The sequence below is a fragment of the Dermacentor andersoni genome, chromosome 2 (assembly GCF_023375885.2).
Source record: "Dermacentor andersoni chromosome 2, qqDerAnde1_hic_scaffold, whole genome shotgun sequence".
In the NCBI taxonomy this organism is placed as follows: domain Eukaryota; kingdom Metazoa; phylum Arthropoda; class Arachnida; order Ixodida; family Ixodidae; genus Dermacentor; species Dermacentor andersoni.
Genome location: NC_092815.1, coordinates 82,243,824 through 82,256,030, shown reverse-complemented (window position 1 = coordinate 82,256,030; position 12,207 = coordinate 82,243,824). Strand labels below are relative to the sequence as shown.

General features: G+C 48.2%; 1 protein-coding gene across 1 annotated transcript; it reads right to left on the bottom strand.

The window, feature by feature from the left end:
• Nucleotides 1-2,461: 2,461 nt before the first annotated feature.
• LOC126541987 (neprilysin-21-like) lies at nucleotides 2,462-4,486 on the bottom strand. Its single transcript, XM_050188955.1, has one exon. The coding sequence runs from the start codon at nucleotides 4,484-4,486 to the stop codon at nucleotides 2,462-2,464; it is 2,025 nt and encodes a 674-aa protein (XP_050044912.1).
• Between the last annotated feature and the right edge of the window lie 7,721 nt (nucleotides 4,487-12,207).

The window sequence follows — 12,207 nt, the reverse complement described above, 5'->3', positions numbered from 1 at the left end:
AGTGTGTGTGTCTGCGTGCATGTGAGTGAGTGAGTGAGTGAGTGAGTGAGTGAGTGAGTGAGTGAGTGAGTGAGTGAGTGAGTGAGTGAGTGAGTGAGTTGAGTGAGTGAGTGAGTGAGTGAGTGAGTGAGTGAGTGAGTGAGTGAGTGAGTGAGTGAGTGAGTGAGTGAGTGAGTGAGTGAGTGAGTGAGTGAGTGAGTGAGCTAAAGCTTATTGTTATTCTTTGCACGTACAAAATTGGACATAATTATTGACGTGTTAAGTGTTATCTTTCCGTTCGTTCCTATTACATGCATGACTGGTTACCCACGTGTTCTTTTTCCTTTTTTCTTTCTTTTTTTAAGTATCATGTTAGTTAACTGTCATGTCGAAACGTGCATTTGTATTCCTAGACTCGGCGTCCTTTTTATATTACTGTCATTGGACATCTTCTTTTTTTCATTTAGCTATGCTGCCTACATGTTCTTTAACCATATTTTATACTTAAATCCTGCCTACTGGTATACATGAATATTTACTGTAGTGCCCAGCTGCCACGCTCTCGAATGAGAGTAGCAGTATTGCTAATAAATAAAAATAAATAAAATAAATATTTTATGGAACATCAGAAGGCCCCAAAGTAGAAACAGCCAGGCAGACTTCTCATTATTTATCGCATACAAGCAGCAAGCAGTAAGGTTACGAACATGGAATGACTAAAATTCAACCTAGATGCAAAAAGAAAAAGAAGGAATAAGATATCAAATAAGTGTTAAATACAGCGATATGAATAATACACTATACGGTCGCACAAACAATATAACGATCAATACTAAGAACACAAAGAACAAAGAACAAAAGAAAATTTACATTGTGCTACATATTAACGACAGCAAAAAGCTTTAGTGTGAATCATACATAATAAATGTAAACATGGGATACTGAATTTGCAGTAAAGGTGTCGTCCGCTGAGCGGTTTCTGTGCTGCGGTCGCCACTGGAGCTTTTGTTTTCTCCGCGGCTCGTAGCCGAATGCGGTAACGTTTCTAGAACGCTTACAGGATGTGACATGTGAAACTGCTACCACATCGTTTCTTTTTTTCATTTTTACAGGAATAAAACGCCAAGTTACAGGGTCAAATGGGAGCGTTGCCCTTTTAGATTATTTCACATTCACTGTACAAAATGTTCGGTAAGAAACGGGAGGTTGAGTGGCAAGAGAAAAGGAAAAGCGGAGGGGGGCGGGGGGGGAGGGGGTTAACACACCAAACAGCCGCACCAGATACTGGGAAGCCGAGTGACGCCACTGGACAGATGCATCATCGAAGTTTTGTTACCTCCCTTCACTTGGACAGCAGCCGCATGAGCGCAATTTAAAATTTGGCGGGTTTGCCAGAGGGTAACCAATGTGGCGGCATCTAGATACAGCAGAAAGAACTATAAGCACACACAAGTGGCGGGAGTATTCGAAAGCAAGGTGCAGCTGCGAAGTTGATTCATGTATGCACGGGAACGCATTTCGAGCGACCTTATAGATAGCGTTAGCTCACGAAATAGTCAAGCGGAGTAGCTCAGCAGAGCGGCTCAGTTGGCTCGACGCAGATTACCAGGCTTTTCTCTCTTTCTTTGAGAGCTGGATACAATGCGCGCTGTACGACCGCCCAACAAGCACATTCTGATTGCGGTGTTCAACTTCGCAAAGCAGGCACTCGAGTTATGAGCAATGCCGAAGTGGGGTGCTCGGGACAAATCATGGACACCAACGTTGTCTAAAGTGCACCCAACTATCGGTATAAAAGCAAGCAGATACCGCTCAAGAACTATCTGACCGAAATTACCACACTGCAGCATGTCAGAGTACTATAGTACTTGCCACGGCCTATTTGCGTTTTACATCGCTTACCCACACCTTTAGTTTTCGCTGCTCAAATCAAAGGGAATCGCTCGCTTTGAAAAGTTAAGATTTATAGTTTACTTGTTCCGTACAATTCCTCTAATCAACAATCTCCGTTCTGTGTTCGTGCTCACCATCCCTGCGTACGAGTTAGGACACAGAGTGCACTTATCGCTATTATACCCAACATATCTATCTATCTAATCTATCTATCTATCTATCTATCTATCTATCTATCTATCTATCTATCTATCTATCTATCTATCTATCTATCTATCTATCTATCTATCTATCTATCTATCTATCTATCTATCTATCTGTCTATCTATCTGTCTATCTATCTGTCTGTCTGTCTGTCTGTCTGTCTGTCTGTCTGTCTGTCTGTCTGTCTATCAACCAAAGCCGTCTCATAGTGGTTTTTCTTTTTTTTTTTTTTCTTCGTTTTTTCGAATACGCAGATATGGAAAGTACTATAACGTTTTCGACAGCTGACAAGTTTACGACATCACAGAATACGCCAAGGCTCAAGAAAAATATTAGTGACATAACAACCCATACACTTTCATCAGGTAACATAGTATGCGTACAGTCATATGCTACAATGACCAGCTTGATTCATCGAGGAGCCCAAGGGGCAGTTTAAGGCCGCGTGAAAGTCCCGGTGGCTGCGAAGAACGACGTTCCAGGTTGCACCGGCCTTAGCCGCCAGCTGGCGGTCACCGGTTCTTTCGCAAGCCTGCATGACTAGAAATACGAAAAATAATTGATCATTGGTCAGATATCTGCCATGGGGAAGCCGCAGGCCCCATGCTTTTCTAGAGCTCGCGGTAGCTGTTCGGAAGGTGTTGAAAGCGAACTTCATGGCCAGGGCGTCCGTCAGCTTCGGAAAACCCCGCGGGCGCAGCGGAACCTCATCCGGCGATCCACCGAAGCAGCGCTCGGCGTCTTCAAATCTGCGTCGCGTCTCGAGGTCCAGCCACGACTCGTCACCAGACGTCGAATTCGCGTAGGTGAACAGCATGTCCAGGATACACTTGACCACGCGGTACGCAGCCCGAGGAACTTGAGCATATTCGGCCGCAGCGTCCACTCCGGCCGTGATGTTGAACACCAGCAGGGGCACGAAAACGGTACGCACGCTGCCGTCGTAGTAGCAGTTCGTGCTGAAGGCAGAGTGGCTCCACTGCTCCGAAAAGTCGCGCGATGCGGTATGCGCGAAAACACGCTCGAAGGTTGCCACGTAGGATCCAAAGGCTGTGTCCGTCGGCTTTATGGTGGGCAGGCTTTGGTAGTAGGATCTCAGAAGTACGTCGTCGTGAATCCATGGTGGAGCCAGCACCTTGAAACGGGTCTTGACGAACATTTTCTGGATGGCAGCTTTCGAGAAGGCGTTGAAGAGCGGCGACGTCTTCACGCCGTGAAGGAGCTCTCTCGCAGCACTGCTGACCGCGTCGGGGAACTTGAGCGGCGATGCGTGAGCACTGAGGTTAGTCAGGAACGACACGTAGGCGAGGGGAAACAAGGTCTTCTCAACAACGCGAAGGCAGAGCTTCCACCGCGGAAGCGAATGTTGATACTTGCCGTGGACAAGCGTGCCGTAGAAGTCTGTCAGGTCGTTTTGCGGTATGAACGGTGACGTCTGGATCATCAACCTGAGCGAGATGTAATTGAAAACGGTGTGCAGTTCCGCGTTTTCGACGAGCTTGACAATTTCGTAGACGAGGTGCGGCGACTGGATCAAGACATCTGCTCGTACTCGCGGAGCGAGAGATTCCCTACTTCGAAGTACTTCGGTAACAAATGTGAAGAGGTGCGATGACGTGTTAGCTCTGGCAATATCATAGGACTGTCTTTCGCGAGACTTCGATTCGCAAAGCTTTTCGAGATTGCCCGCGAACTTGACAATGTCCAAGGTATAAGCCGCAGGAATAAATTCTTTTCGCAGCGCCTTGACGGCTGAGAACACAGCGTCTGTATAGAGACGCACGGCCTCGTTGACATCGATGTTCCTGTTGTCCGTGAGCATTTCGGGCGGCGCGATCAGCACAATGTCATCGTTCAGAACGCGCGGATTTGCGGCGATGCCAACGCTGAGCAACGCGGAGGTGCCGGTTCTTCGAAGCACGTGACCAGCTGTCTTCCACGCGGATAACGAAGGTCGTGTAGGCGGTGTCATAGGAAAGGTCACCATTGAAGCTTCGGACATAAACGCCAGCAGCGGGTCCCAACCGTCCAACTGAATATGTTCGACGTCCATGCACTTGTCCATTAGATCACGGAGAGGCTGGAGTACGCTTGAGCCTTGACTCCGGTCTTCGAGAATCGCGTACATTTTTCCTTCGGCATTCGCAACGTAATCGTCGTCCGCTGAAACAGAACCGGCCAGCGGCGTCGCGGCGAACTGATTTCTCCACTGGCGACAAACGAACATGTAGAAATTGTCGCAAGGCCATACGACGTTCCAAGAGAGCAGCTGGTCCAGGAATACGGCGTCTCTGAGACAAGCGTCCGAAAAGCACGCCCGCGAAGCCTTGAAGGGCGCTCCGACGTCGCGGATGGAGGTGAACAGGTACAGGAGGATGGCAAGAACCGAAGTCACGGCAGCAACGAACATCGCAGCGGCAAGCACGTCCCCCCTGCAGGTGCGCTCGGTTGAACTAACGATGTCGGTACTGTCAGTAAGGCTCGTGGAGCGCACCTCCTGTAGCGAGCCGTGGGTCCCTCTCGGCAGGTCTAATGTGGGACGACTTTTGGTTCGTCTGCCCGTTAAGCACATTCGTCTCCTACCGAAGGGCTCTAACATGTCATCCATGGAGAGCTGACTGGACTCGTGGCGTCGAGTCTTTAGAGCCGCAATTGTAAGTTCTTCTGGGCAGGCAGGACGTACTCGGGGCGTTTCGGCTTCACGAGTCCGTCGTCCACGTTTCAACGTGTTCCTGTGAACGACAGTACGAGTTGCCTTGTGCTTCACGGCTTCTGCCCGTACAGGCTCTTTGTATGAGGTAGCAGAAAACCCGGTGTCTGGCGATGCCTCGGCCTTGCGCGGTAGTTCTAGCAGCGATCGCCCTTCACTGGTGGTCTCAAAGACAAGATGCTGTGGGTCGCTCGAAGTACAGGCGTGTTCCTCGCAAGACTCGAAAGGAATGGCCTCTGTCGACGACGACGTTTTTGTACGCTCCGCGTCGCCCCTGCTGACGAACCTGCAGCGAAATGGTTGTCCGTGACGTTCTCGTAGCGAGAATCCTTCGAGTCCCATATCCGTGAGGGAGCCGTGTGACGTCGTCGAAATTTCGCTTTCTGTTTTCTCGCGAGGATTGTGCCTTCGCTCATCAGCATGCATGGTTCTTCTTCTCCTTCTTCTTCTACTCCAAACGAGGCAGGTATAGATAGGTGGTCGGTAAAGAGTGGTGGTTAATGAAACAGGCCAAACTGACTTAGCAGCGCAGGCAGGCTAAGTCACGCTAATGAATATGCAAAGCATGTGGACAGTGAGAATGAAAGGTGACGGATTAAAATGGCAGGCTATTTGCCAGGCTGTTGTCGTTGTTTTTGCGTATATAATAGAAATGACACGTACCCAGCAGGGAGAATAGGTCACGGTTCGCCAGTAAAACATCAGAAAAAGATGTTAGGATTACGAACTTATAGTAATTATTACCAACGTATATAAAAACAACCTAAAGCTATGGAAAAGCGATAAGGCCAGGTACACGATAATGCTGACCTCCCCTTTCGCCGCGAATAGCGCACATCCTTGCGTTGCCGAGTCCCTTCATTCAACTTTTACCCACACAGATCTTGCCTTGCTCTGTCCTCTTTGTCAACCCTCTAATGACAGTGAATATCGAAAACATTTCGAAAGTTTGACCTGAACGTGACTTTTCTGGTAATACTCGTCGTAACCTCTCTGGGTACTGCCACATTTGTGAAGTAATTTTCGATTTCCTGGGCCAGACAGGAACAGCATGCTAGATTTTTTTTCTCCCTCCAATTCTCCTTTTTCTTTACAGTAATATTTCCTTAGTTATTGTTCACTGCACATCTGTATCGTGTAACCATTCATTACAAATCTTTCTTATATTTTTGTTTCCCGTAGAACATTTGGGCATCATTTTTGTTCTTATCACTGAGTAATTTCGTAGAAAGGAAGGCCAGCAGCCTGGACACCTCTAAGGGTAGTAAAGATGGTAGCGCTGTCCAGCATGCCAACTACATGGCAAGACAGAAGCAGCAGAAGCAGCAGCGTCGACCCAGCCAGCAACCACGCTCGGTAAAGTTCGGGAACGTGTGCAACGAAAGCTGCGCTTTAATACAGAAGGAGCGTGAGCTATTTATAGTGAACCATATACGAGCATGAACGTAAAATGCAATAAAAAAACGTTCGTGTGAAAACATTCAGGCACAACCAAGGGTGAAACAGAAGGAAAGGCACCAACTGCACGTAAGCCATGTGGCCTACACTGCAGTGGCGTACTAACTATATATAGAATTGGGGGTTGAGACAAATCACCGATCTGCCTCTCGCTCTTTCTCTCTCTCTCTCTGTGTACATATATATATTGCGGATTACTGGTACAGTAAGTGAAATAGCCTGAAAATGCTTCTGTCATTTATATTTAACAGACAGGGACCCATCTATCAATCACACAAGGTGAACCATGGGGCACAGTGGCCAATGAAATACAATGTTCAACGTACACGCAGCCATACGGCGGCTAATTTCTTTTTTGGAAACACCTTCAGCTGTCAAAAACCTCACGACACCACGCTTTTGAACTTTTGGAGCGTCCATTATGCCACGCAACCATGTTCAACCCAGTGTAAGAGAGCATTAAAGAACATTTATCCTTACACCTGCGCGCCACTTTTGTAAACGAGAGATGTCTGTGTGCTACGCGCACACCTCGCAGATAATGAACAGAACCATTATTGCGCGGGGTTGGTTGGCTCGCTTTCATTTGACTCGCCCTCGAACATTAGAAATGCGAAGATACAGCCTGATAAAGGACAAGAAAGTGTCACTGGAAACAAAGTTCACTGCACGTATGCACAAAACCTCGCAATAATATCTTATAAAGGAGATTTATTGGGGTTCGTAGCGACCGCCGGTTCTAGGATGCACCGAGCAGTTCCCGAGCTCGAGCCTCTGCTGCGCGCTTGATGCTGCCGATGCTGTTGATTGTGTGCGCACGTTCGTTACCTTCCTTACAATGGCCCCGCAGAAATAAAGGAGCCATCCTGGCGACTTAGTTTTCTGGAAGGACGGTAGAATGGTGATACGGGTTGAGACGCTGAACGCGAACGACTTCGCGGTTACGACGTCGCATGTCGGACGGCGGCGTTAGCGGCTCAACCAGGTAATTAACGGGTGATGTTCTCTCGAGAACGCGGTATTGCCCGTCGTACTTCGGAAGGAGTCTTGAAGAGCGAGCCCAGGCGTGCGGTGTGGCACTAACAACCAGACGAGAGCGCCCGGGAGAAAAGTGGGAGTCGAGTTCTGGGCATCGTGAACGGCTTTTTGACGGTTCTGGTCGTCCGAGGTGAATCGGCGGGCCAGCTGGCGACATTCCTCGGCGTGTCTGGTGGCTTCCGAGATCGGCAGGCATTCGGATGGGTCCGGCCGGTAGGGCAGAATGGTGTCGATTGTGTGCGAAGGATGACGGCCGTAAAGAAGGTAAGAAGAAGGGTGAGAATCCGGTAGTGGCCCGAGTCGCGGTGCTGTAGGCGTAGGTGACAAACGGAAGAACTAGGTCCCAGTTGGAGTGATCAGGTGAGACATACATGGCGAGCATGTCACCAAGAGTTCGATTAAAGCGTTCCGTGGTACCGTTAGGCTGTGGGTGATAAGCAGTGCATTTAGGATGAACAATAGCGCATTCAGCTAGCAGCTGAATGCATTGCAGCAACCGTAGCATAAGTGACTGGTATAGTCACGACATCCTGCTGGTGAACAGCCGGCAGCGCTTCCGCGACCTCTTCATGAACCACGTTACGGAGATGAGACGGCAAAGTGCTGGCAGACTCCTGAGTGACGGACACCAGGGATAACTGTCGTGCGACTTCTTCGCGCACGAAATCCTTGATGTGGGTTATCAGAGAAGCTTGTTCTGGGCCGGTGGTCAGGCTGCAGAGTGACGCCGCATTTGGAGTGGGATGTCGCCTTGTCAGAGCTCGCTGCTTGCGTAATCCATCATAGCTCTGGCACAAGCTGATGACGTCGCCAACAGTGCGCGGGTCCTTGGCCAGAAGCATCTGGAACGCGTCATCATCGATTCCCTTCATGACGTGCTTGATTTTTACCGCTTCCGTCATGGCAGCGTTCACGCGCCTGCACAAATCTAGAACGTCTTCTATATAGCTGGTGAATGTCTCACCCGTGTCCTGTACGCGTGTACGCAAACGCTGCTCGGCTCGGAGTTTCCTGACGGCGGGTCAGTCAAATACTTCTGTAATCGACGTCTTGAACGCCGACCACGTTCGGATATCCATCTCATGATTTCTGAACCAGAGGCTGGCCACGCCCGCGAGGTAGAATGATAGGCAAGCCAGTTTGTCCGAGTCATTCCATTTGTTGTGAACGCTCACCCGTTCGTAGGACGACAGCCATTCTTCAACGTCGTTGTCGTCGGTTCCGCTGAAGATGGCAGGCTCCCGCTGGCGAACGGTGCCAGCGCAAGGGACGGGTTGCGATGGAAGAGTCTGCTGGTCGGCGTGCGGCATTGCGGAGGGTAGCGTCCGAGAACGGAGTTCCAGGATGGTAGAATGGAACGTTACCGCGCACCTCCACCACTTATAAAGGAGATTTATTGGGGTTCGTAGCGACCGCCGGTTCTAGGATGCACCGAGCAGTTCCCGAGCTCTGCTGCGCGCTTGATGCTGCCGATACTGCTGACTGTGTGCGCACGTTCGTTATCTTCCTTACAATATTTAAATAAACGTATAAGTATCCAATAAATATATACGTATCTAAGAAAGAGTCACTGTATATAATGCGTCAAACAATGCAAATAAACATGTTGCGCAATCATATTCACCGATCACAGAATCCTAAGGCCCGCCACACCTCTCTCCACTCCCCTCGATGTATAGGGCGCGACGAAAGGCGGCGCGCTTCCTCCCTGCTTTTCTTCCTGCGCACATAAGACTGAACCACCATCGTCGGCTCACCTGTGCCCCCCCCCCCCCCGCCCCCCGTCTATGCTTTCATTCGCACATGCAGCATGCGGCGTGCGGTCACAATGTTATAGTCCTTCGACTTTATACGGAACAAGAGGGCGACGGCAGGAATGCGCCTGGAGTGTCCATATAATTGCTATCGCAACAATATAATACGAGTATCCGGCAACTGAAGCGTCCCGTGGCCCATTACTTCCCGCAAAAGAAGAATAACAAACTCGAGCTTTCACCATGCGACAATTCGCTGCGCCGCAACAATGTCTTTTCTTTTTCTTTTTGTGGGGCAGGGGCACAGAAATGAAAAAAAAAACGCAACGGAAAGCATGTTGGCCAAAATTAAATGCCTACTTTGGGCGCCTAATGTTGCTACCGAAGCAATATCGAAGAAAACGTGAGACGCTTGGTCCACAGAGACCCATACGCATACTGCTCGGTATACTACACCGGCGAGACGAGACTTTCCGGAGAAATTGCGCTCAAGCGAAGGCGATGCAATCCGTCGAGTCCCCAAACTCTATGCCCCCAGTGATGGCGGCGAGTGACCATTGTTTCTTTTTCTCGTCTGTTAGCCAGAAAGCGTCCAAAACTCTGCCAAGCGAAAATCCACTCGGCCAGAGAAAAACGAACGCGCGCGGCGCGGTCGGGGCAACACGGGAAAAACGCATGCGCTCTAGCTGGCTCTGGCAGCCCGCGGGTAGCAATAACAAGAAAATTGAAGAGGCTCAATGTGCCCTCGCGAATAAAAGTCAAAGTAGAAAAAATAAACAAGAACGTCTTACCTTCGCTGATTTTAGCGTCTTGACATGGATGCTTGGTGGAGGTGAAAAAAATGTCGATATTTTTTTCTGTGACATGACGGCACCAATGAACCACCACAACGCTTCGCCTCATCGGACCTCGCTGCGTGCTCTCTCAATTTGTGTGATAGTGTGTAGATTTGGCTTGTCTCGTTGTATATTCCGATGTATGACTTTAGAAAAGTCAATGCACCTTTGGCGTCAGATGTTATGACAAAATTAAACTTACAAAGTTCCGGAATTGAAAATCTAAAGCACGACTTTGGAAATGTCAGTGCATATTTCGCATCAAAAGTTTATTAGAACTTTATACACATAAAGTTTCGGAATTGAAATCCATGCGCTCCGTAGATTGCGCGGCCTCCGCGAGATGCCGCGACGAGCCCGCTCGCCATCAAAATGCCCTTGACACTTTGCGCTCGGATCGGGCTCCTAGAGTTATGCGACTCCCGGTGCATGGGCATGGCCGCGAAATCCATCCCTAGTTCGCAATGTGCGCGCTGAAATGTCTTTTTGAGCGTGAAAAAGACATTCCGGACAAAATCCAGAATGATTTCCGGCACCGGGTATTGCTTTGGTCGGCGGTGCATGGACAGCACGAAAAAATTTCGGGGGGTAGGGGCTCAAGCCCCATAAGCCCCTCTTCCCCCCTCCCCCCAAGCTAGGCCCCCGGTGCAGACGCGGGAGTACCTACGCCTGCTGAGAAATAAGGTTGAATGCATGGGCAGCGACCACGGCCTCGCGCAATGCTTGGTCAAATTAGAGCAGGGATCGCTTGCGCCCGGTGAGAACTTGCAACAGCCAAAGCTTACTGCCTTTTTTGCAACTGAATAAAGTTTTGATTCACTGAATACATTGTATTTTGTCTTCCTCGCAGTTGTGACACAATTGAACCTCGACTGCTTTACCTTTCTTTTCGAGTGGTCGCTTATGTCGAATTACCGCTTATAACGAATTTTTCACCGTCCCGCTTACTTCGTTATAACGAGAGATTACTGTATACGAAGTCAGAGTCAGCAAAATGAGTTGGCATCCCAATTATTTCCCTCAAGGATTGCATATATTCACAGTGCAGCAAGAAAATAGCTATGACACTAAGCCATTTTTGTCACGTATACTTTGACGTATATCCTTCAGCTTGCAAGATATTTAGGTTTGTTAGCAGCATTTTTTTCCTCCCTAGCCCCTTTGCAACTTGAATATGCTACTGGATTTTAGGCTACGACGGGAGCTGTGTAATTCCGTTACCGCCTCGGTATGCGGTTTCGGTACTATATTTATCATTACGCACTGTAATTAAACGTGCACGTAACATTTGCAGGCTGTGACTACAGACGAAAAGTAAGCAGGACCCCCAAGAAATATTGCACGAAAGTTGCCTCAGCACCGTTTGTTGACCTTCCAAAACAGGGAAAAAAAATCCGGCTAATGGTCCCACATTTAGATTATGGAAGTGTGTCCAGTTCACTATTAGACATGAAGGCAATGCAAATAACACCAATGGCAGGTAGCCAACAAGTGTGGTCACCGAAGATAACAGCCATCTGCAGCTGACGTCTCTTTTGTACAGTGATGCTAGTAAAGAGCAGAAATTTATGATGCTGTTTCAAGGAAGCCACAAGGGAGTAAAACATGATCAGCAGCAGCTCATAAGCATACATGAGGAACATTTCATGAAAATTGAACGTTTAAGCGCTTCACAAATCTGATGGGCACTGCATGCTGATGCGAGTGCAAAAAAAAAAAAGAATTATCACTTTTACACATTAGCTAAATGAAGCTCGCAATTTCAACGTATCTGTGTGATATGTAAAAATCCTATCCGTAAAACACGGTAACCTTTAAATTACTTTCGCGTGTATTGTTATGGTTGAACCAGTATAATTTTTTTTTAAGTTCTTCAAGTAGGATGCTTTAACCGTCAGTCGGCCTTTATTGTGTCTTTACTGAATAGTTTCTGTGCTGCTAACCAGCTACATGACTGTCAAGACTGCTGGGTTGTTTGCAGTGTTGTTACAGGGTAGTGTGTAGTCAATATAGTCTGCATCTTTCTTTTTCCATTTTTGTTGTTCCAAGCATATCAATTGTTTTTTTTCTTTTGGAGCACATCCTCATTCGGAGGTCGCATTTGAAATTCTGTGTAAGCTATCACTGTTCATGACATTCTACCTTTTTTACTGCAAAAGGAAAACCTTGGATGAAGCGATCCATAGCTGTCATTGAACATGACCTTGAAGTTATGCAGTTAATTTGGCTGCAGTGGGAAAGCAATGGAAATAAATCTGAGACAAGCAACAAAGCTAAAACAATGTCCATTTTGTTTGTTGAATAGTGAGCTATCGCATTTAAATTGTTTACTTTA